The sequence below is a fragment of the Lygodium microphyllum genome, chromosome 6, assembly GCF_053477565.2.
Source record: "Lygodium microphyllum isolate KBCC chromosome 6, Lygodium_microphyllum_v1.1.10, whole genome shotgun sequence".
Classification (NCBI taxonomy): Eukaryota; Viridiplantae; Streptophyta; class Polypodiopsida; order Schizaeales; family Lygodiaceae; genus Lygodium; species Lygodium microphyllum.
In genome coordinates, this window is record NC_141140.1 from 155,043,728 (window position 1) to 155,068,839 (window position 25,112).

At 40.8% G+C, this 25,112-nt stretch overlaps 1 protein-coding gene across 3 annotated transcripts in view; it reads left to right on the forward strand.

Moving 5' to 3' along the window:
- Positions 1-8,935, forward strand: part of LOC148035312 (S-adenosyl-L-methionine-dependent methyltransferases superfamily protein) — a 55,566-nt gene extending 46,631 nt beyond the window's left edge. Inside the window, exons 2-16 of one of the 3 annotated variants that reach the window (XM_087680319.1) lie at positions 3,836-3,940; positions 4,715-4,781; positions 4,884-5,071; positions 5,294-5,539; positions 5,654-5,737; positions 5,821-5,868; positions 6,350-6,414; positions 6,522-6,570; positions 6,647-6,893; positions 6,985-7,100; positions 7,170-7,250; positions 7,319-7,393; positions 7,834-8,030; positions 8,124-8,274; positions 8,440-8,935. In XM_087680319.1, the coding sequence (XP_087536445.1) occupies positions 3,836-3,940; positions 4,715-4,781; positions 4,884-5,071; positions 5,294-5,539; positions 5,654-5,737; positions 5,821-5,868; positions 6,350-6,414; positions 6,522-6,570; positions 6,647-6,893; positions 6,985-7,100; positions 7,170-7,250; positions 7,319-7,393; positions 7,834-8,030; positions 8,124-8,274; positions 8,440-8,640 (1,920 nt within the window). In that variant the 3' untranslated portion in view covers positions 8,641-8,935. Of the gene's footprint in view, positions 1-3,803; positions 3,941-4,714; positions 4,782-4,883; positions 5,072-5,293; positions 5,540-5,653; positions 5,738-5,820; positions 5,869-6,349; positions 6,415-6,521; positions 6,571-6,646; positions 6,894-6,984; positions 7,101-7,169; positions 7,251-7,318; positions 7,394-7,833; positions 8,031-8,123; positions 8,275-8,439 lie in introns of all 3 variants that reach the window. The other 2 variants (XM_087680320.1, XM_087680321.1) reach the window with 2 other exon arrangements.
- The last annotated feature ends 16,177 nt before the right edge of the window (positions 8,936-25,112 follow it).

Below are 25,112 nucleotides of genomic sequence, written 5' to 3' on the forward strand. Positions count from 1 at the left end.
ACCATTCTCATCTTCCTCTCTTGGATCTTGATTCTTGAATGGACTTGTGATTTGTCATTCTTGAATCTCACCTCCCATCTCCTCTTTCCTACACCCTATCAAAGCATTTGCCATTCTCAAATCTCATCTCCCATCCACTCTATTCCGCACCCTATCAAAGCATTTGCCATTCTCATCTCCCATCCCCTCTCTCTTACTCTTGCTCTTTCAACTTTACTCCAACCTCGGGTCTCTAGAGTCTCCCTCCCTTTCAACTTTCAAGACTCAACTTTCAAGTTTCAAGAGTCGAGACTCAAGCATCTCTCTCTCTCTCTCTCTCTCTCTCTCTCTCTCTCGGGCCTCTTTACTCGTCATCGGCACCATGACTTGTGAGAAGCATGAGGCCTTTAATTTACATGTGATCCATGCGGAGAGGAACACAAAGAACCAAGATGGGGGGCAAGTTGCTCCATGCAAGGAGATCCCTCAAAACATTGTGGAGGAGATTTTCGCCAAGATGAGAGGGGATCCACAAGAGTAGGAGGAAGTGGTTTATCGGCATCAACTCCTATGCCTACTAACAAGGAAGCATCCAATGTGGGAGTATCTTCAACCGATGTGGGAGAGGCCTCTACCATTGGTGGTGGGGGCTCCACATCCGCATCCGGCTCCGGTAAAAGACAAAGAGTGGAGGCTCATGTGGTGTCGGAGAGACAATCCTTTCTCTCTCAAGCTCCCGGTCATGTGCTTGGAGCGGTTACCTTTCTTAGAGAAAGACGACGACTTGCGGACATTGAAGTTGCACGCACGGTGATTGAGTGCAATCTTGCATTCAATGTCCTAAAGCAAGAGCAATGGAAAAAGACGGTAAAAGCCATTGCCAATGTGGGTCCATGTGAAGGATGGACCAGTGTTACATACAATGACATGAGAACGAAAAAGATTGATGAAGAGGAGAGGATTGATAGAGCCTTTGATCCTATTCGGGCTGTATGGATAAAATATGGTTGCTCCATTCTCACCGACGGATGGAGTGATTGTAAGACATGTAGCATCATGAACATACTTGTCTTATGTCCACTCGCACTTGCTTTTTGCGGGTTGTAGATACCGGCAAGAGGGGGAGAAAAACGACGGGCGCATTCATCTATTGCCACATTCGACAAGCTATCATTGAGGTATGCATTGCAATTTGTCTTTTAAATTTGTTTCACTTTTTTTCATTATTATAATATCATGATTCATAATTGAAATTTGATTTATGCATAACTATCTATCTCCCTATTCTAATAATTATAATCTCTCTAGTATCTATGATCTATCTTGATTCTCTCTTTTCCCTCGGGCCGCAAGGCCCCCAACCCCCGGGTCCCATCTCTCTTCATTCTTGAATCTTGAAAGTTGAAAGTTGAAACTTGAAACTTGAAGGCTCAAGTTTCAATTCTCTCTAGACTCTTTCTCTCTCTAACCTCCAATTTCCAAGTATTGTTAGCAATAAGTATACTTGTAATTTGTGAATTGTGGTTGTAGGTGGGCCCCTCAAATGTGGTGCAAGTTGTTATTGACAATGCATCGAATTGTCAGCGCATGGGTTGTTTGCTTGAGTCCGAGTTCCCTACGATTGTGTGGACTCCATGTGCAAGTCATTGTTTGGACTTGCTCATGGAGGATATTGGGAAGCTCAAGTGGGTGAAGAGGGTGGTCTGCAAAGCTACATTAATTGTCACATTCTTCACGGTAAAGGTAAAGGTTTTTGCGATGTATCGTGAGCATAGCACCCTGGAGTTGAAGAAGCCTTCTTCAACTCGCTTTGCTTACATGTGGTTATTGTTGGAGCGCCTTTATGAGGTGCGGTCTGCCTTGCGTCAGACAATGGTGTCCACTCTATGAAATGAGTGGGATGAGCATGAGACAGAGGAGGTCAAAGCCATGTAGTGCTTGTGTCTTAATGAGTAGTTTTGGCAAAAAGTCCATGCCGTTGTCATTGTCGTGACTCCCTTCTATAGGGTGTTATGTATGAGTGATTTCGAGGGGTCCACCATGGGCCTTCTCGTTCACTTATTTAGAGCGGCATTGGTGGAGACACATGCTTGTACAGTGATCACAGAGACAACGTGCACATGTTTTAGAGATAGCAGAGAGGAGATAGGCGTGGATGCATAAGCCTATCAATGGTTTTTCCGCATTGGTACATCTGGCCTAGAAGTCACCGACAATCATGGATGATAGAGAGTTCCGTTCAGACCAGCTTGCTTATTTGACTCGTGTGGTCTATGGATGACCACAATGCAGTGTTGGAGGAGCTAGGATGCTACGCAGATCAGAGAGGGCATGTGGCTTTTGCTTCTCTCACTTGTTGTTGGAGAGAGTCACTTGTGAAGGCTTTATTTTGGTGGCAAAACTTTGGATACGCACTGGAGACCCTAGGGTCCTTGCCCAGAATTGCTCTTCGGATGCATGTGAGAGAAACCGGAGTGCCTATTCTCTCATTCACACAAAGATTCGCAATTGGCTTTGCACATGACAGTTAGAGCGGCTAGTCTATTGCCATACTAACTTACGCATGATGAGAGGTATGATGAGCATGGGTAGTTCGAAGAAGCAGGTAAAGTTTAAACAATTAACCATAACACAAATTTTAAAATTTGTTGTTTTTCATGATGACATCCCCCCCTTGCCTACACAACCACCACCTAGGGAGCCATCATTTGATGATGATGGTAACCTCATCAGTGAGGATGAGTATGAGTGTGTCTCATCATTGGATGCCGAGGAGCCATCTTCAGACTCTCTTGATGAGCACTCAGATGGTTCTGATGATGATGATGATAGTGATGCCTCATCATAGATTGATATGACATAGGTCTTTTTTTTTTTTTGGTATCAGATATACTAGATTGTAGTTGTATCGCATGTTTTGTGCAGCCCATGTGACCACGATGGTCATTACATGTATTCATCTTATTTTGTAATGAAATGGCTATTTCCATTTTAAACATGTATTCTATGATTTATCATTTAATGATTTATGGTTTTTATTATATAAAAAATCATCTTAAATTTTTTTTCGTACTAATATCGTTCCGTACCTTGTAAAATCATAAGGTACCATTTAGTACCGTATTTTATTGTACCGTACCATACCGTACATTTCGTACCTGACAACTATGGCTGTCACCCAACTGTCCACTACTGCTGGTGATCAATTGCCATCATCTTTAGGTGGTTACATTGCTGTGTTTACCAATTCCAGCTCTAGAGACTGTTGCGTTTTGCTTTCCAACTTGCTGCCCTTCCATTTCCAGCATTGGCTTGATTTGCGTTTGCATCTACACCAGGTCGTTTTTGTGTTTTTAGCACTTTTCTTCATTAGCCTCTGCTCCGACTAGTGGCTACTAGACTTGGGATTCATCTCTGATGGATGGCACACATCGACCCCTCCCTCAACCCGTTCCCATGAGAGCCACCGGCTGTTAGACAGTTCTGCCCTTGAGCATTTTGTACATTCTTTCCTTTATCTATAACATTGATTCATTCACTTCAGAGTTCTCTTTCTTCTTTGTTTGTGTTTTGCTTTTGCCTTTAGGGTTTGAGTTTTGCACGTCACTGTTCAAGTCTTTGTGTTTCAGTTGTGGCCGAACTTTTTGTGTTTCCTTAGTGGAAGCCCTAGCATATCTTCACATGGCTCTATAAAGGCGAAACTTAATGTTGAAGTTGAATTGATTGGCTCTTGGCCTTTCTAATGTCTATTGTTGACTATGCATTTCTATTCCATGAAGAATTCACAAGTTTTGAAAAAGTAAGTTTTTTTTTTTTTCTGCTAGGTTCATGTGTGCTTATATCTTGCTCTTCTCAGTTCCCAAATGCAGCTTTTGACATTGTTATTGACAAAGGTGGTCTGGATGCAATACTTGGAGAGCCAGGTCAAGAGACAAAGTCAGCAGTTCAATTTCTGTCTGAGGTATTGTTGAAGCTCCATTTATTCTATCCTATGCTAAATACCAGTGTGTAATGGCATGTGGCCGTTTACCTTGATCAGGAACTAAGAATCTGACATCTGTAGGAGTATGACGTTTGTCATTAGTGTTCTTTACAGTTGCATCTTTGAAAGAGAATCCTTGAACAAACACCAGTCTCATACAGGCCCTTCACATTTTACCTAATTGTGGGATACTTGCATTCATTCACATGGTCTATCTGTTTACTTTTTATGTGCTTAGTTTCAGCTCTGAACATTTGCGTCATTTGTGGCTGTCAAGGGTGTATCTCATACCTGTGGAGCAAGTGATAGTCTAGTAATTCAGTTCTATAAAGTTGCACGTGTCTACCACAGACCTAATTGTAGTCTGGCAGCAAGAGCAGCTGTGTTCTACTGTTTTGTTTTCTGCCGAGCAGACTTTGCATTGTGCTCCATTGTATATAAGTTCCTAGCATATTCTGCTCTAGTCCTGATACATATGCGATAGGTCCTTCACTTAGAAGGTTGACACATGTTTTTGCTGCAGCTTGGAGTTCATTTTTGTAATATTCAAAAATTTGCACGTGAGCATTTAACTCCTTGTTAGCTGAAGATAAAGGTAGCCTTGTCAATGTATGATTCAGATTCTGGTCCCACATGAATTGAAAGCCTTTCAGATTCAAGCAGTTGTGCTGTAAAGAATCTTAGATATATAAACTTGGTGCAGGACAAAGAAACTGGAATGTGCCTGAGAGTTATGTTCACATTTTTATACAGGTTGAACGTGTAGTAGATCGTGGCGGATGTTATGCATGTGTGACATTAGCACAGTTCCATGTTGTTGGTATTCATCTTCCATCAAGTTCTCTCTTTTGTTCTTGAGGTAGCATTGTCATGTTGCTTACAATATTTAACTTGGTATGCTACTGTGCCAACTTGTCTCCAGAGCTCCTGCTTTCTAACTACAGGCATGGCTGGCATGTGAGCATCCATCAAGTGGCACAGTTTTCCGAAGCACCTGCATCTGAACTAAGGCCATTTCTGGTAGTTGCAAAGAGGGATGCATCAACTTCTTTATCATTAGTAGCAATGTCATTTGATCCACTCAAAGTTATTGAAGATCACAAAAGGCAGGTGAGGCTTATGTATGCAAGCAAATTTCTTTGACATCACTGAAAATTAAGCTACTCTCACTGCATATGGTGGTATACTTTCTGAATTGCTGTCAACCAAGAAGCGGGCTATTGTTTGGTGTCACAACTGTGGAATATTAGGTGAAAGATTGAATTGCTTGCTGTCCAGTTATCCTGCTGCTAAATAGTAATCAAATGAGGTCTTTAACTGCAATGAACACAGGTGCATTTCCTCCAGAGGGTGGTTCAAAAAGAAAATTCACTGAGAAAGTCAATGATGGATGGGCACGAGACTAGTCAATGCCTTTCACATACAGGTGAACTTGAAGTTATTGTTCCAGGACGTAGGATATCGAAGACTCTTGGTGGAAATGGTCTGTCACGATCTAGTTATTCAGCTGTAATTCTAGATGCGCTAGAGAGTCATGGGCCTTTCAAGTACAATTGTGCTGTCTTTCTTGTCCCAAAGGTATAGTTGCATGATTCATCATCATTCAGATTCTAACAATATATTTTGCGTTTTTGGTCTTTGTTAGATTGTTTGTTTTTGTCCTGTGCCTTAACAAATTCCGATATTTTGCAGGGAAGAACTCATGAATGGCTTTTTTCTTCTGAAGAAGGTCAATGGCAGGTTGTTGAGAGTGCTAAAGCACACCGATTGATCATGGTAGATAGACTTGCCAAACGTTAAATTCTTATTTTCTATCTTGGGGATTTGCACTCAAAACACGTATGCTGTCTCGTGCATAGGTTTTCCTGGATGCAAACTTTTATTGTGGAAGCATGGAAGACATTCAGGCAAGCATGGGTGTACATCATCTCTTTTGATTCTTGAACTCATCATAAATGGGGACTATTTAAGTCCAATCCTAATAGGCTATTGGCAACAACATATTTGTGCTGAGTTTGAGTTAGGAGGGAATAAGGAATGGTTTGAGAACTTTATATGAGCATGCAGTCTTTGTGAGATGAAGTGCCTTTTGGAAGTGATGTTCGGAGCACCAACTAGTGGTCATGTGCTGTGTTGATTGACAAGCTGTGTAAAAAATTGGCCTGTATACTGGTTGCGTTCCACATTGTAGATTTGTCATTGCTCTTGGCAACTAGGCTGTGTGTCTCAACAGGAAATTGTACAGAATTCCATGAAGATGAGAAAATTTCATGAAAGCATATTTTAATACTTAGACATTCTTAATACTTGTGAAATTGTGATGATGGGAGGAAGAAAACATTACTGTTCCATAAAGCTAACCTATGCCCATGTATTGTGAGTTTGTAGGAGGATCTTTCACCAGTTATCATGCAATTGCAACCAACTAACTGTAATGGTGGCAGTAGCATACCGTAAGTTATAGCTTTTTTCCTTCATATTTGTCCAGTATTTGTATTTTCCTCAGTCAAACAAGATTGGAGCCCTACTAAAATAAGCTTACATAGTATTCTCTTTCCAGGTATCTTATGTCTAGTGATGGTGTTATGAGGAGAGTAATTTTAGAGGAGGTACTATTATATTTTTTTGGCTTTCCTAGCTTGACAGTCAGATTTCACGTAAGTTCAAGAAGTTTGTTCCGTGCAGGTAGAGTCCTTCTTGACAGGTGCCATGCTCGTGGAAAATGTTGCACTCTCCAATGACAACCAAGACCAAACGGGCAGTACTTACGAATATTTCCGTCGGCTTGTCTTCAGGAGGAACCCAAATTTGATCCAATCAGAGGCACGGCTTGTCAGACTATCAGGAAAACTCCATGGAAAAGCTAGAACTGGAGTAAAAGGAAGCAAATCATCCAAGAAAAAGGGCCGCAATGAAAAAGACAGTCTTGCAGGTGTTATCCAATTCTTTGAATATGACTATAGTTCAATGCTAAAAGATCACTGAGACTGTGTGCTTGTCATGGTCACAATCTTCTCTGTCAGATATTGAGTTTCAAGTGTATCATAGCTTTTTGGCTAGTCCTTATCATGCTGGGATGGTAGCTGGATTGTCACTGATTGCATCAAATCTCAAGAAATGGGTTTCATGTCAAGAACTGGTATGCATTGACTCTTTTCCAGGCTTATGGTATACCTGCTTTATATGATCTTACTTGGCTTGTTACCAGGTGCGGTTGGTGGTGGTTGGACTGGGAGCTGGACTTCTGCCCATGTTTCTACATAAGCATCTACCTTTTGGAATGGTTGAGGTGTGTAAATGTTCGCTGAGTTACATCTCAAAACCATATGAAAAATGATAAAATTCCAGTTTTAGCAGGTCATGGAGCTGGACCCTGTGGTTGGTGATCTTGCTAAACGCCACTTTGGATTTATTGAAGATGAACGCATGAAGGTTAGTACAAAGTTGACATTCTCAGGTGTAGGGATGCACATATAATGCATGTGCATGCATATGATTCGCTTGTAGTTTTGGTTGGAGTGCCAATATGATCCCCTTGAGTAGAGTTTAAGTCTCAAAGACTCATAACTGAACTATTATGGACATGTATGTGCACTGATAAAGCTATATCTGTGGTTGCTCAAATATTATATTGGCCAAGTATAGCTATGCATGCACACATGTACATGTATGCTGACATGAGTGATGCTTCTAAATTGCTGCTAATTTACAAGTGTTCTTGACGTCCTATTCATGTTTAACTGGGCCTTTTCAAAATTCCCACTCATGCAACCTTATGGATCTCTATAGGCCTCCTTGGGTATGGTTCGATGGTGGTCCCTGTTGAACTTCCAAGTTATCATGACCCTGAGCAGTTTCCTGTGTGATGGCAGCTTAATATAGCTGATGGACTGGCAGTTGTGAATAGAAAAGCCGTCAATGGACCAACTTCTGGTCAAAATGTTCACCCTGGTGGGAGCAGTGAAAGTGATGATCAGAGGTGCCAAGAAAAGGCAGGCAAAATGAAGAACACTCAAGATGGGGATGCTTTACATGTCTTAATAATTGATGCTGACTCAGAAGATCCTAGGTTAGATGCAAGGAAATGGATTTCTTGGTTGAATTTGATAGTTCGGGTGATTGTAAGAAGTTGTTTAAGTGTGTTGTTGTGGCCTATTGACAGCACTGGCATTAGTTGCCCGCCTGCTGAATTTCTTGAGGAGACTTTCCTGGCAGCTGCAAGGGATAGGCTGCATGAAGATGGAATGTTGGTGATAAACGTTGTGGCGAGAGCTAAAGCACCACATGTGGATGTACCTCAAAAATTAAAAAAGGTCTCTCTCTCTCTCTCTCTCTCTCTCTCTCTCTCATGTACTAGGGAAGCATCTGCACTTAAAGAGATCGTGCTGCCAATCCGGCGTTAAAAGAAGTATGCCTGCTGGATGCCTACTGAAGAAAAATGTTTGAGCGTACAATGAACATCTTTATGATCTATGCAGGTGTTTGCAGAGGTTTATGGGATGGAGGTTGATGAGGATGTGAACCGAGTTTTATTTGCCCTTCCACATCCAAGTGGCATTGAGAGTGAGGAAGACATGTTGAGATCAGCTGACAAGTTAGAAGAGTTGGCTACAAGCTTTGCGCCTTGGGGCAAAGGACCCAACCTACGCGATTATGTTACAAAATTGACTCGCTATTGACAGAGGATCAAAGTCCCTGTGTGCGCATGTGCATCTCTCTCTCTCTGTCCCCCCCCTGTGTGCACAGAGAGAGAGAGAGAGAGAGAGAGAGAGAGAGGGGCAGGCTTTATGGTCCTTAGGACAACTTCTAGTGGGGCATTTTCAAAGCTTTCCTAGCAAGATATAACGGTAACGGTTTCCTCCCGTTTAGAGGTTCACAAGCAAAGGATGGCTACAAGCTTTGTTCACTAGGGCAAGGGGCCGAACGTATGAACAAGTTTTGACCCGCTAATAATAGAATATGGAAGTTCCTCCTTGTGTGTGCCTTTGTCTCTGCCGCAGCCTCGTTTGTCTGTCCGTCTCAGAGCATTTTTCATAGCCTTTCTAGCAAGATATTCTCTTGCTCATTGATGAGATGACAAAGCCTTGGAGCCATTTCTTGAATGTTCTGACTTTCCTCCACTTAAAAGGGTTCAGATATCTGCTTAAGGTTGCTTGTTATATGACAGCATGATTAATCTACAATTCCAAAATGTTTTGGTACAAGGTAGAGTTGGATATATGATTTCCGCGAGCATGGTAAGGTTCTTGCGTGACAGGAATGTTACAAATGGTGAAGATTGGCCATTAGTATGGCATTTGGACAAATCCAGGAATGTAGAATGGTTGGATATACATGTGTGTGGCATATTCTCCACGGTCTGATTTGTTCTCTGAGTCTATCCATCAGTTTCAAGGTGCTCCAAGGACGACATGGTACAATTGGGCAGTCCTACTATACTATAGAAGTCCAACAGCACTTGTAACTCTCCCAAAGTCTTGTGAGGCCAACACGATTGTATTATTAAGCCTCGAAGGCAAGTGAGCGTGGAAGAGATTCCTGGATCATGACATCGAAATAGTTGCCAAGGTATGCTCATTTATCAATCCAAATAACAAAAAGGACCTTTACTCTTCGCCTTCCGCAAACAAATGCAAGAGCAGAGCAGAGAGAGCTTGTAACTGCAGCTAACAGAAATGAAATCAAGTGGGCTTTCATCTAGCTTCATCATCATATAATTATGTAAATCAATTAGGACTATTCGATTCTATATAATTTCTTTTCCTTCCGGGTAGCTTCGTATAATTATGTAGGTGCGGACATTTCTATTAATATTTCTAGAACTAGAAAACTCATAGTAAAGTTTTCCAACTCCTTGTTGATGATGTTATTGCGCTAGTGAGGTGTGGTGCTCATAGCTGGATTTTGGATGTCCATTTGTGGTCAAAGATCCCCCTTTTGAACTAGTAAGGGCGAGTGGATATCACCCTTTATGTGAGCAAGCACTCGAGAGATCACCACCTTCGTCTTGGTCTTTGAACTCACTTTGTTGAAACGTAATCGATTGATCCATATTTTCTTCATGGTCATACATTTTGCATCCATATACTTAATCTAAAGCCATGAAGTGCCCATTTTTGAGGAGAAGTAGAGCTTTAGATGAATCCAATGTTTCTTGGAAAACGGGGACTTTATGGAGTTTTTGTGGGGTTGTCGATAGTTGGGTCACTTTCTCTTGTAGCATGAGGACCACTTTATAAGGGAGATTTAAGTTTGACACTATCAAAGCAATCAAGTGGGTCAGCTTGCATGTAATATCCTTTGATTTGGCTTTGTATGAACCTATTTTGGGTAAACCCACTTGTGAGGCAGATCTTCGACTTGATATTGTTGCGAAATGCATTATTATTGCCAAGAGGACGATGACCTCAAATGGTTCTTTCTTGCATTGCAAGGGGGATGATGGTTTGGTTCTCACTTGATATCGGGTGTGTTCTCAAGAGGAGGATGTCTTGACAACAAACCATAGGTGTGAAAATTGTGGTGTAGGTTTGAGGAGTTGGTTTTAAGGGTGGAATCGAGCATAATTCATTAAGAGTGGGATTTGAGGGCATGTGCGACAATATTTGTATACTCGGTCCCAATCTAGAGAATGTCATAAGAGTTCCTTGTGGATTGTTCTTTGTAGACACACAACTCCAAGGCCAGCATCATGGATGAGATTTTTGGCTTGGAAAGGAGATGCCATGTGCAATGACTTCTTTAGTGTCATTTGGCATTAGGGTTTGGGAAATTTTCAATCTTAGAGAGAGAATTATGGAGATTATAGAATTGCTTTGAGGAGCTAATGGGGTTGATTAGAGACCCGTACATGTGGTCTTTTTTGTAAAAGCAGCTCTCCTCCTAAGCGTATCATTTTAGGTAGTAGGTTTGATAATGTGCTTGCTCTCCCCCTTCACCAAGAAGGAAGTCTAATAAAGTATATTCAATCCTTTGTTATTGAGGGGACATATTGCTTTCTCCTACCCCCTTCACTAGGTAGAAGTCTTTTTATGATTAAGGAGGATATGAATAGTAGGGGAGATAATGGGCTCCTTAGAGATTTCTACTTTGCCTTCTGGTAGCTTTAGCATTTGAATAAGGAAAAGTAAGTGTAAGCATGCCAAATAAGACACTGTTTTGATACCCATTTATATGACTCATTGATGATGCTAAGTTAATGCAATTGGAGTTTAAGCATTATTGTTGTGTATAGATGCTTACGTGCTCATATCCTATGACAATATTACACAATATGCTTAAATGAGTCAAATGCCAAGAATGTAAATAAGCTATGCAAATGTTCTTCGCATTTGTTTGCTATTCAATCAACAAGGAATGTAGCAAAAAGTGGAGTCCAATTGGATACTCCAATATTACTTTCTACACCTAATTACACAATACAGTTGTTATTGGTTAGATGTTGCTTTGGCAGAGAGTTCTACCATTGTTGAGGATCATAGCTATGGTGATCATATATAACTTGAGAAGAAATTGTTTGTGGTTGTTTGGGCGACTGACTTAAAAAATAAAAATAAAAAATACCCCATTTATTTAAATTGATTTATGGGAAAGAATGTGTACTGCCTTCTGAAATTGAGCTACTCAATATAAGGTTTGCATCGAATCACTCTTAAGGAGACTATAAGGGATTACAAGAAAGACTCACTTCTTTAGCACATCAATAAGATTAAATTGCGAGCATTGTTGCATCAAGAAGTGGGGAAGAAGTGAATGAAAGTGCCTCATGATCTATGTGCTAAGAAGTATACCTTTGTGAAGGGGCAGTTGGTTTTATACTATGATATATGATGTGAATGGTTCCTTAGAAAACTAGAGCCCAAGTGGCATGGGTCTTACAAGATAGTGCATGTAGGGAAAAAATGGCTCAACGACTGCCTAGTAGACATACAAGGGGTAGAGTTTAAAAGTAAGTTGAACTTTAATTAGCTCAAGCCCTACTCTGCTTATGGGTCTAATGTGTATCTTTGATTCCTTGTAGGTATCCAATGTTGCATCCCAAAGTTTTGAAGGATTCCAATATCATCTGTTGGGACAATTGATTCCATATTTAGAGAATCTGTATTTAAAGCAACACTACCACCAAGGAAGGATTATTAAGTGAAACAAAGGATATAATTGAGTGGCTAGATGATAGTCTTATGTGGGATATCGAGGTTTATTGCCACCATTGCCATAGGATAGCGTTCCTATTAAGTTCAATGAGAAAGGGGGTATTGTGCCAGTGAACTATCCCATATCCCTACTTGATTTTGATTACTACGAGCATAAGTAGTTGATTTACATGGTGCCATGTGTCAATGAAGCTAAAGTTTACACTATTCTTTGATGGAGCTTCTTGAGGGCCATCTATGCATGCTAGCATTGGAGTGGCAATAAAAGATCCTTGACGTCGCATCACTATGAAGATTGGCACTTATTTAGGTGATGGTTTCACTAACAATATGGCGTAATATAAAACCTTATTGATAGGGCTGAATATTGCTAAACAGAGGCATACATGAATAGGAACCTAAGTAAAATAGTTTTATTATTCGGTGAAGAAGTTATAACTTAATGGGAATTCAATAGGAAAGTAATGTTAGAATAAGTAGAGGTTATTAATTTAAAGTTTTAAAATGTAGGATAAATTACATGACATCGAAAACATTGAATAAATTCCCTCTAACTGCATATAAATAAAAGTTGCATCACGAATATTCCTTTAGCTCTATAGGAAAAGAGAAAATTGTAGTTAGAGTTTTAAAAGGTACGATATGTTGCATGCCATAAAAAAGCATTGAATAAATTTCCTCTAACTGCATATAAATAAAAATTGCATCAAGAATATTCCTTTAGTTATAGGGAAAGTGAAAATTGCAGTAAGAATATTTCTTTAGCTATAGGAAAGTGAAAATTGTATCAAGAATATATCTTTAGCTATAGGGAAAGTGAAAATTGTATCAAGAGTACTACTTTAGTATTTCAATTTCATAAATAAAGAATTATTTTTGGGTATTTATAAATCAAATAAACATAGAAAAATAGTTTTTTTTTTGGTATTTATAATTCATTTAAAGTGATTTATGATAATCAAAGTAGATGATTAAAATTGTTGATTAGAAATACTCTCTTTAGAAAAAATATAAATAATTATTAATTAAATTTAAAATGACTAAATTATATACATAGTTCATTAGAAGTTTATTAGATTGAGTACGTAACTATTAGAATCTAGGATATTTGAACCAATTCACATCACCAACATGACAAAGTGGAAACGCGAGCCCTAGGTCATAAGGTAGCCAAAAAGTGTTGGGGGTAAAGGCACCTCCGCCTAGTCGCCCGTGTATTACTACATTGACAGTACTTGCCACTGCACACTACAGGTGGCGAGCGTCCGTCACCGTCATTTTATTCTTTATTCTTTTAGTGACAATTTGAATAAAGGAAGGCTCGGTCACACATTGTGACTGCTGGAGTTCCCATTTGAATAAAGGAAGGCCCGGTCACACATTGTGACTGCTGGAGTTCCCATTTGTGTATCTCTCTTCTTGCTCTTGCTCTCTGCCATAGCTCACTTCCAAGCAAGCTTCGATCCTTCTCACCTTTCAATTGGTATCAGGGCTTGATCATGGAGCTTGGCCCGGCATTACTTCAGTCCGGATTGAAGACCTAGAGCTTGGAGCTTCAGTGCCAGCCATGGCTTCTTCCCCCTGAGGTAAAATTTTATCTTCCGCCTCTCCTCGGCCCTTAGAGACTCTTTGCAGGTGTTCCTTGGCTTCATTGGTCACCTTGTATGTCCCCATTTGCCCCCTTATCCTCAGTATAACTAACATGCCCCACAATAGCAACTCACGTCTTTTTGTGCATGTTTCAAAATCTGGCTCAAAAATCCAATTTTTAATAATATATTGGGCATTCAGAACCCGATTTAGGCAAGGTAAGAGTCTAACTTGGGGTTTTGGTACGCTTGGACGCGATGACGATATTAGATTTGTCAAATTCTGATCATAGCATTTTCTGCAAAACAGATATGAGTTGATTTACAACAAGAAAATGTCATGCTCTTAGCTTATGTGATGCTCTCGAGGCTTGATATTTGATGCCTAGATGCTTTGGGGATGCTTGCCCAATGTTTTGAGATGCTTTGAGACTTGGTTTAAGCTTCCATAGCTCAATTTATGCAGGGATTTACTGTTGTACATTGTTTGGGAAGCAAGGTTTTATCAGGGACGGCTTATGCATAATGCTCTTTGTTGACATTCGGGTGCCATGTTGGATGTATTGATGCTCCGCTATCATGGTTTATGCCCGGATATGCTATTTGAGAGAGATTGAGCCTTGATTGGATGTGGACACTTCGTTGTTGGTTGGAATTTATGCTACCTTGGTTGACAGGTTATTTTATCTCTAGTTTGGTTATGCTTATTGGTTTTATGCAATGAAGTATTGACCTTCAGGGTACGACATCAAGCTTGTCTTTGGTTCTGGATCTTCATTTGAGCTTGAGCTCGGCTTTGGAATGCATTTGATGCTCCGTCTTGGATGTACATATGGCATGTATGTTACCTATGTCTGACCGGTCTTGACATGCTTGGCCTATGCTACTACTACATGCTAGTTACATTGTTTGGAGCCGATTACTACTAGTGCCTTGTCTTGGCTTGCATCTAGCTTCCCGAAACTTACTTGGGATATTTCTTGGCTTGCTAGAGTTGTATTTGGGATACAGTTGATGTCTATGGATGCTCTAATTGGAGGCTATAGAGCCTATATGCTCATGGTGTCTTATTGATATCTGGTCTTGGATCTTTCGTCATTGGTGCTCTCATATGTCTTTCTTGAGCTTCTTGGCTTGATCCATATGGCTTTTGTGCTAGTGGGATCATTGTTGGATGTTTGATAGACATTGAGCGGGTGGTTTATGCTATTGAGCTTTAAGTCTTCTGAGTCTGGGATCTTCTTCACTTGGATGTTGCATGGTTGATATGTTGTGGTCCGTATACATGTACTTGGGCTAATTTGGACTTTGCACTCCCTGAGCATACACCTCTTTGTGTCAGGTCTTGCTAGTGTTGTGTACACTTTGCCCTATTACACAAAGGGTATGTCGGCTTACTGATGGATTCGTTTGACATGCTTGGGTGTTTGCTCAATGTCCATATGACTATCATATGCTGATTTATGCCGCTTGATGTTGGTTATGCTTTGACAGTCAGTGGTTGACTTGGTGCATTGATTTTGCCTACCGTTTTTATCTGGATGTAGTTTTGCCTACCATTTGCTCTCATTGTATCTAGATGTTGATTTACATGGTGTCATGTGTCAATGAAGCTAAAGTTTACGCTATTCTTTGATGGAGCTTCTTGAGGGCCATCTATGCATGCTAGCATTGGAGTGGCAATAAAAGATCCTCGATGTCGCATTACTATGAAGCTTGGTACTTATTTAGGTGATGGTTTCACTAACAATATGACGTAATATAAAACCTTATTGATAGGGTTGAATATTGCTTAACAAAGAGGTATACATGAATAGGAACCTAAGTAAAAGAGTTTTATTATTCGGTGATCAAAGTAGATGATTAAAATTGTTGATTAGAAGTACTCTCTTTAGAAAAAATTGTTGGGGGTAAAGGCGCCTCCGCCTAGCCGCCCATATATTACTACACTAACAGTACTCGTCACACCACACTGCAGGTGGTAGGTGCCTGTCATAGTCACTTATTCTTTATTCTTTTAGTGACAATTTGAATAAAGGAAGGCCCAGCCACACATTGCGATTGTTGGAGTTCCCATTTCTTCTCTCTCTCTTTTTTGCTCTTGCTCTCCCGCCATAGCTCTCGCGTGCAAGCTTCGATCCTTCTCACCTTTCAATTGGTATCAGAGCCACTCCTTCGCGAGCGCTTCCCAGCCTTCCCCAGCATCTATATGAGGTAAGAGAGCTTGCTTCTCACTCAGTTCTCAGCCATTCTTTGACATGAACAACATGGTTTCATGAAGAGGCAGCCATAACTTCCATCATTGAAGCTTGTTCTCTTTACCTCTTGCTTGGACTTGTCCTAGGCTTGTGTAGGCCTATTGTAGGCCTTCATTGGGCTCTTGCTTATCCCCTATCCACCCTGATTTGGCCCCTCAAGTACAACAGCAAACTCACGTTTTATTTGCGCATGTTTGCAAAAATGGCTATAAAATCACTCTTTTTGTCATATCTTGGGCATTCGGAACCCAATTCAGGCAAGCTAAGAGTCTAAGTTGGGATTTTGGCACACTCGGACGCGATGGTGATATCAGATTTGCCAAATTCTGATGACAGAATATTTTGCAACAGATTCCAGGTGTGAGACATCATGTATTTGTATGCCTATGGCTTATGTGATGCTTCTACTGATGTCTATTATACCGAATCACTTGTGGATGTTATGTCTCTTATGTGAGATGCATTTGGAGTTGATTTAGCTCAACCATTAACTGTTTTGAACAGTCCCAGATCTGGCCAAAACAAGACAACACTTATCTCTTGAAATCTATGCTTACCGGGATTGATCATTTGATGTCTATTGATGCTCGGATGATGTCTATATGTATGGAGATGTTATATTAATGGTTTGCCATCATTTTGGAGCTAATTTTGATGCTGAAATATTCAGTTTTACACAGTGAATCATCACTACTATAATACAGTGGGCTGAAGCTACGTAACTCATGCTTGGTTATGCATATGCTATTCGGGCTATGTTTCGGGCATACATAGTGATGTATTGACATTTGGGGACCGACTTTGAGCTTGGCTTACACTCCGGATCATTAATTGAGCTTGAGCTCGGCTTCGGAAAGAATTTGGATGCTCCATCTTTGATGCACTTATGGCATGCTTTGGTCTATGCTTGCCCGCCTTGACTGCCATTATGGGTTATGTCACCTATGCATGCTAGTTATATTATTTGGAGCCTTTTGCTATTGGAGCTTTGTCTTGGCTTGACTTTGGATTCCCAAAGCTTACTTGGGCTATTTGTTGGCTTGCCAGAGTTACATTTGGGATGTACATGATGTCTATGGATGCTATATATGGATGCTCTACCGCCTACATATTCGGGATGTCTCATTGATGCTTGATCTTGAACACTTGTCACTGGTGCTTGTACACGCTTTGTTCGAGCTTTGTTGCTTGATATTTACAGCCTTTGTGCCAGTGGGAGCGTCTTTGGATGCTTGACAAACATTGAGCAGGCAGTCTATGATATTTGAGCTTTTGAGACTATTTGGAATTTCTTACCCTTTGGGATGATGCATGATTCATATGTCTTGGTTCCTTCCAATGCTTATGAGCTGACTCTTTGACTTGGGTCCCTTTCCTTGTGAGTTGACACCTACTTGTGTCAAGTCTTGGTAGTGGCAGACACACTTTGCTCTATTGGACTGGGGGGGTGTGCTAGATATTTCATAACATGCTCAGGTGTTGGATTCATGCTTATCGACTGTCATATGCTTATGTTATGCCCGCATGATGATGGTTATGGTCTTGACATTATATGATTGAATTGGGATCCGCTTCTGGCACAGTTAGCTCTCATTTACTGAAATCTGTCATTTATTACAACAAGCTGAAATATGTAGATATTGAGCACTTCTCTGAGGGTAATGCTTACTATTTGATGTTATCTTGGTCATATTTGGTGGGCAGGTGCTTCTCTTGGTAAAATCCACTCTTTCAGCTAGTTTTAGCAGTGGTTTTAGTGCATTTTTTGCCAAATACAACATGTAATTGTCTTTTTGCATTGATTTGGGACAGTATGGCTGGTCATCTGAAAGACACAGCTCTCTTTAACATTGCCAAGTTGGATGGTATCAACTATGGGTATTGGAAGTCTCAAATATGACAGGTTTTGGTGCAGAAATTGTAGATTAAACCCTTGCGTTTCAAGGGTGTCAAACCTGAGGATATGGATGATGATGTTTGGATGGAAGTTGATGAGCTATGCAAGTCTACCATTATTTTGTCACTCTCAGAAGAGGTCCATCATAATGTTATTGAAGATGAGAATGAGAGTGCATGGGATTTATGGGAGAAGATTCATGAGCTCTATGTGGAGCAGAGTCCTGCGTCACAGTTGTATTGGCTGAAGCAGTTAATGGACCTTCGCATGAAGGAGGGGACCTCCCTTTCATCTCATTTCAGTCAGTTTCATGCTATCATGAAGAGTCTGTTTTCACAGGGTATTGAGTTCAGACAACTTGCACCCGTTGTTTCTGCTTGGCACCTTGCTTGAATCATGGGATGTCTTCTGTATTGCCATATGCACGAACAAGCTTGATGGTTTGAAAATCAAAGATGTTGATAGTGCTTTATTGGCTGAGGAAATCAATAGGAGAAACAATGATGCTTCCCGCTCTTCACATGCATTGACCATTAGAGGTGGCAGATATGGTAGTCATGATAATGATCAATAAGAGCAGGGACTCTCAGAAGTCCAAGTCCAAGTCACGTGGTCGCAGTAAGTCTTGTGGATGGAAGTCTGATCTTACCTATCATTATTGTGGGAAAGCAGGACATATTAGGCCGCAGTGTCATAAAATGCGTGATGATAAGCGCAAGGAAAAGGGAAAAGATAAAGTGTAGGAAAAGTCTTCTGAGCGCAGTATAGTACCTGCCAAGTCTAGTGTGAAGATAGAAGAGGTTAATGTCACACAGGCTATTGATTCAAATGACGATTACATACTTGCAGCTTCATCATGTGATGCTTTACAGACTTCGGAGATACATTTCATATATGCTTAGTGCTGGCTCTTGGATTCGGGTGCGTCCTTTCATGTGACACCCTGTAGAGATTGGTTTCATACCTATCGTACCATGTCTGGTTCTATACGTCTTGGTGATGACAGGTCTCTTGATATTGTGGGCATTGGAGATGTTAGGCTGCAGTTTCCTTTTGATAGCTCTTTTGTTTTATATGATGTTGACATGTAGCCTTATGTTAGGTCGATAGCTTGATGATGTAGGGTATTTTGTGTCTTTTGGAGACTCTGCGTGGAAGATTACTCATGGCAGGCTTGTACTTGCCAGAGGTGCCAAGTCTGGAAGCCTTTATCCCTTGTATCAGGAGCTACATTGGATCATGTTTTGTCTGTGGGTTCTATTCCCCATATATCCCTTTGGCATGCTCATTTGGGGCATATGTCTCTTAAAGGAATGAAAATGCTCAGTGCTTTGCAGTATCTTCCGCCTTTTGACTCTTCGCATTTTGATTCTTGTGATCATTGCTTGTATGGTAGGCAGACTAGAAATACGCATAAAAAGTCTGGTAATAAACGCATGGGTGAGATCTTGGCTCTTGTGCACTCAGATGTATGTGGGCCCATGCCTTGTCAGTCACTTGGTGGGGCAAATAACTTTGTTACTTTCATAGATGATTACTATGTAAGGTTTGGGCTTATCCCATAAAGAGAAAATCTGATGTCTTAGATACATTTCAGCGTTGGCTTGCATTGGCAGAAAACTAGTTTGGGAAAGGCTAAAATGCCTAAGATCAGATAATGGGGGTGAGTATGCATCACGTGCTTTTGAGCAGTTTTGTGATGAGCGAGGTATTAAGCGACAGTTGACCACCCCTTACACCCCATCCCGGAATGGTATGGTTGAACGCATGAATAGGACCATTCAGGAAAGGATCCGTAGTATGCTTAGCTAGGCTAGCTTACCGCAGCACTTTTGGGCTGAGACAGTTACTACTGCAGTGCTTCTCATTAACAAGTTGCTTAGCAATGGCATTGACTTTCAGGTTGCAGAGGAGGTATGGGTAGGCAAACCGCCCTTTTATGATCATTTGCGTGTCTTTGGCTGTGAGGCATTCTGCCATGTGCCCAAGGACAAACGCAATAAGTTGGATCCTAAAAGTGTCAAATGCATTTTCGTTGGCTATGGAGAGGCATGAGAGATGGGTTATGGTCTATGGGATCCGCATGCGCGGAAAGTGATCCGCAGCCATGATATCATCTTTCATGAGGAAAAAATGCATATGCAGCCTGAGAAAGTGGTTGAGATACGTAGAGTTATCTTTTAGGAGGAGCCACCTGCTCCCGTTCAGCCCGATCCACGGCCAGCTAGACATCGCGTAGCATTATCTGATGCTCATGGCTCAAATGCTAGACATGCTAATGTTAGACATGATGTCGGTTAGGCAACAGAGCCTGGATTGAGGCATTCTACTAGAGATAGACGACCTCTTGACCATTTTGCGCACTCTATGGATTATGTATTGGTTATAGATGCATGAGAGCCTCTTACTTATGATGAGGCTATGCGTAGGGGTGATTGTCACTCTTGGGAGAAGGCGCAGTCTGAGCTTGACTCATTGCATAAAAATAAGACTTGGGATTTGATTTTGCTTGCCTCAGGGTAAGAAGGTTTTGCCATGCAAGTGGGTGTACAAGCTGAAAAGTACCCCTGGACACCCCAAGCCGGCATACAAGACTCGATTGGTTGCTAAGGGTTTTAAGCAGGAGCATGGTGTTGACTTTGATGAAGTTTTTTCTCTTGTGGTCAAGATGACCACTCTACGCTTAGTCTTGGCCTTGGTTGCACAGCTTAACCTGGACTTGTACTAGATGGATGTCAAGACGACTTTTCTACATGGGGACTTGCATGATGAGATTTATATAGAGCAGCCTAAGGGCTTTATAGACCCTTGCAAGGAACACCTAGTGTGCAAACTAAAGAGAGTTTATATAGCTTGAAGCAGGCACCTAGGGAATGGTACCATAAGTTTGATGCATTCATGCAGTCACAGGGCTATAACCACAGTGCTATGGATTCGAGCTTGTACACAAAGAAAGCCTGTGACGGTTCTTTACTGATTTTGATACTCTATGTGGATGACATGCTTTTAGCAGGGATAGCTCTAGACGAACTAGATGCTCTTAAGGCTTAGCTCAAGAAGAGCTTTGAGATGAAAGATCTAGGACATGCCTCTCATATACTTGGTATGCACATTACGTGCGATAGATCTCAGGGACTACTCTATCTGTCATCACAGAGGGAGTACATTCATAAAGTCCTTGAGTGCTTCCGCATGCAGGATGTTAAGCCTATTGGTTGTCCATTGCCTTCTCATGTGAAGGTTTCACATGCCGATTGATAGATGAGCAGAGGGCCGAGATGAACAAGATTTCCTATGCATTAGCTGTGGGCAGTTTTTTGTATGCCATGATAGCCACCTATCCAGATATAGCTTTTGCAGTTGGGATTGTGGCACGTTATATGGATATACCTGGCAAGAAACATTGGGATGCCATGAAGGGTATCATGAGGTACCTGAAGGGCACATCAGATATGTGTCTTTATTATGGCAGCTAGGATACAGGAGTCGTAGGGTACACTAACTCTGATTATGCAGGACATGCAGATAGTAGGAAGTCCACTTCTAGCTATGTGTTCACCTATGCTGGAGGGGCTATCTGGATGTCGAGGGCGTAGAAGTGTACGGCCCTTTCTACTACAGAGGCGAGTATATTGCAACCACAGAGGCTTGTAAAGAGGCAAGAATCTGGCCAAGAATCCGGCTAAGAATCCGGTCTTCCATGTGAAGACGAAACATATTGAGGTGAGATATCACTTCATTCGCGATGTCGTTGACGACAGGTCTGTTGACCTTGTCAAGATTCTGAATTGAGCAGAATCCTATAGACTTGCTCACGAAGAGCCTCACTACTGAGTGCTTTGCCTTCCTCAGGAGATTGATGGGAATTGGACGAGATGCTGTCTTTTTCCTCATCCTGCTGTACATGTGTACATGTACTACTATCTTTTTTTTCCCTCTCTCTCTCTCACTGGGGCAGATTCGCCTTTAAGTGAGGAGGTAAGGGTGCCTTCGCCTAGCCGCCCGTGTATTACTACACTGATAATACTTGCCACTGCACACTGCAGGTGGCAGACACCCATCACAGTCACTTATTCTTATCTCTTTTAGTGACAATTTGAATAAAGGAAGGCCTGACCACACATTGTGGTTGTTGGAGTTCCATTTCTTGTCTCTCTGTTTCTTGCTCTTGCTCTCCCACCATAGCTCTTGTGTGCAAGCTTCGATCCTTCTTACATTTCAAAAATATCAATAATTATTAATTAAATTTAAAATGACTAAATTACATACATAGTTCATTAGAAGTTTATTGGATTGAGTACGTAACTATTAGAACCTAGGATATTTGAATCAATTCACGTCACCAACATGACAAAGTGAAAACGCGAGCCCTAGGTCATGAAGTAGCCAAAAAGACAATATACTTCTTCATTGAGAAAAATAAAAGTCTACACATTTCTAGGAAAAATACTTGCCTTGTTGACTCACGTAGCTTCCAAAAAAAAGTTGTGATTCCAAGGTTCCAACTTAGTTTTCACAAATTAGGACAAATGTTAGCTGTTTTCCAACATATAGAGGTCTAGAAAAATAGTTAAGACTCATAATAAGGTCAAGCGACCAACTTTAACAAGGATTATAAGCAAGATTGTAAGAATAAAGACTAATGATAGCCAAGGAAATATTCAAAGAAGAAAGAGTAATTGGATTTAAGATCTCGAAAAGGAGACTTAGAAAAGAAATTAGGAGAAATCCAAGAAGCTAGGAAGAGAACCAAATTGGAAAGAATTGCCACTAAGTTAAGATCTTGCTGTGATTACCTCCCTATTTGTGTATAAATATTGTATGAGGATGAATTGCTTGTGTTTGTAAATGATGCATACAAGTTTAACTTGATGCACTTATGAAATTGTTTGAATTAAATCAAAATCCTAATAGACTAAGTTTACAATAGGATAAGAAGGAAAGTGTGATAGACCTCCCCCAAGGCTACTTATGGGTCCCTTTTCCAAGGGGGATTAGCTTTGCCACCTTGAAGAGTTCAGATTGACCCCGATGTGGCGAGAGGTTGCTTTGTAGGGGGATCCTTGGGCAAGGCGAGTTCAGGGTGCTAGGGGGGCTTTGACTAGTAAACTCTTAGTCTCATAGAACTTGTTCAAATCCTTGTGTGACTCACAAAGGATTTCTTGAGGGCCCCAATACTAGTTAGGGACGGAAATCTTGAAAAAATAAAGGCCATTGTGCTGTTCTTCCATATGGGCGAAAGGTGAATGCTTATATAATAATCTCTATCAAATTAGAAGCTGTTTTTCAAATGATTATTTTCATTATTTGTTTGTTGTGACTTAAAATTATATGAACAAACATTGTGACTAAAAGGATTAATTAAAAAAGCTGGTTTTTGTGTGTACAACTTAAATGTATTAGGTAAGTAGACAACTAAAACTACCCAATCAAGGGAAGTGGAAGGGCACGATTCTTGACAAATCTTCCCTAAGGCAAGGTGGTCTTGGTAAGCCAAGAGCTTCTTTACAAATTTAATTTGTTATAGTAAAGGAAATATTGACCCATATAATCAATTAGGACCTTGACTCCATATTATTTTAAGGGAACAGAGTGAGACTTTGCCTTATGGGCAGAGAGGGGTTGATGTACTCATACCCCATCTCATTTCTCACTCTATTTGAACCAAGTGTGATACAAGTTGGCTTTAGTTTGGGCAATCTAGCACAAGCCGTTGCTTGAAGATTGACGCTAGTGAGCATGGATAATTGACTTTAGTTTACTTAGAACCTAAACTTTAGGTCGATCTCATGGGAATGGCCAAGACCTTCCATTGCAAAGTGGACTTGAGAGAGTTTAGGCAGCAAACATTATGTTATTCAAAAGAGTACCGAGCGGCATCGCCTAGAAAATAATCTCGATGGGATCATTGAATCATGTAGCCGAGGGTGTCTCAGAGGCACGTCACACAAGAGGAACTAACTTTTGGATTCCCTAGCCAACTATGCGTTTGTTATATATATCTTTTTTAATTGTGCTCTATAGGGTCATTTACCCTTATTTGATGAAACCAAACCTATGCATTTGTTAAGTATGTCTTCTTTAACTGTGGTCTAGAGGATCTTTTACCCTTATTTGATGCAAGGGGTTTGGCCAACAATTTGCTACATTTGGCATAGGGCCTAAGTGGCCCACCCCTTGGTCTAGTGTTGGGTTTTATGAATGTCCTTAGGGGTCAAAGGTGTAAGTTTTAGTGCTTGAATGCTGATGTGTGGTGCCTTGCTATATCTCATTAGGCTAAGAGAGATGTTTCATTTCCTCTTTAAGTGTGGGTGCTTCTAATCTGTGTGCTCTTAGTGAGCTTTTTTGTGTAGGATCTTGGGTCAGCATTCCAAGAGGTGTCTTGAGCTACAACATGCATTCTTTTGATTGTTTGTTGTTTTATTGATATGGTGAGGGTAGGGATTTTATGTGATATTACACATGGATTTGATATCAAGCTTTAGAGTTGGGTTTGAGTAGTCCTCTTAGGGGTGATGCATCTATTGGCTTCCTTTCTTTGAAGGTATTTAGAAGTCAAAAGGGAGCATAATTTTAGATAGGCCTCCTAAACCGTAGGGTGGATGACTTCCTTTATTGAGGTAGCTAGTATATGTATGAGTTCTTAGCTAAATCCTTCTCATAATAAAGTCTTGTAGTGTAGTGAGGGGCTAGTTTTTGAGAGAATTGCTTATAGGCCGACTAAATTAAATGCTGCATCACTACAAAAGAAAAGGAATATAAGTTAGAAGGTACTTGTTTCCTCAAGAGATCTTGGTAGGTTCCTAGGTTCAAGTTAAGGTTGTTTGGGGCTGATGCCTTGTCCTCCTTTGGATAGAACCTAGTTGTGGGACACACACACACACACACACACACACACACACACACACACACACACACACACACACACACACACACACACACACACACACACACACACACACACACACACACACACACACACACACACACACACACACACACACACACACACACACACACACACACACACACACACACACACACACACACACACACACACACACACACACAATCATGAGATCTTGGTAGGTTTTTGTACTTCAGTTAGAAAGGCTGATGGCTTGGTCTCCTTGGGGTCTAGTAGAAAAATAGAAAGCTCAACAAGCCACCCCCACCAAATAAACAATAAAATAAGTGATAATAGATTAAAAAGAAAACTCAAAGGGTAAATAAGTGGGCTTTAATATCTTATCT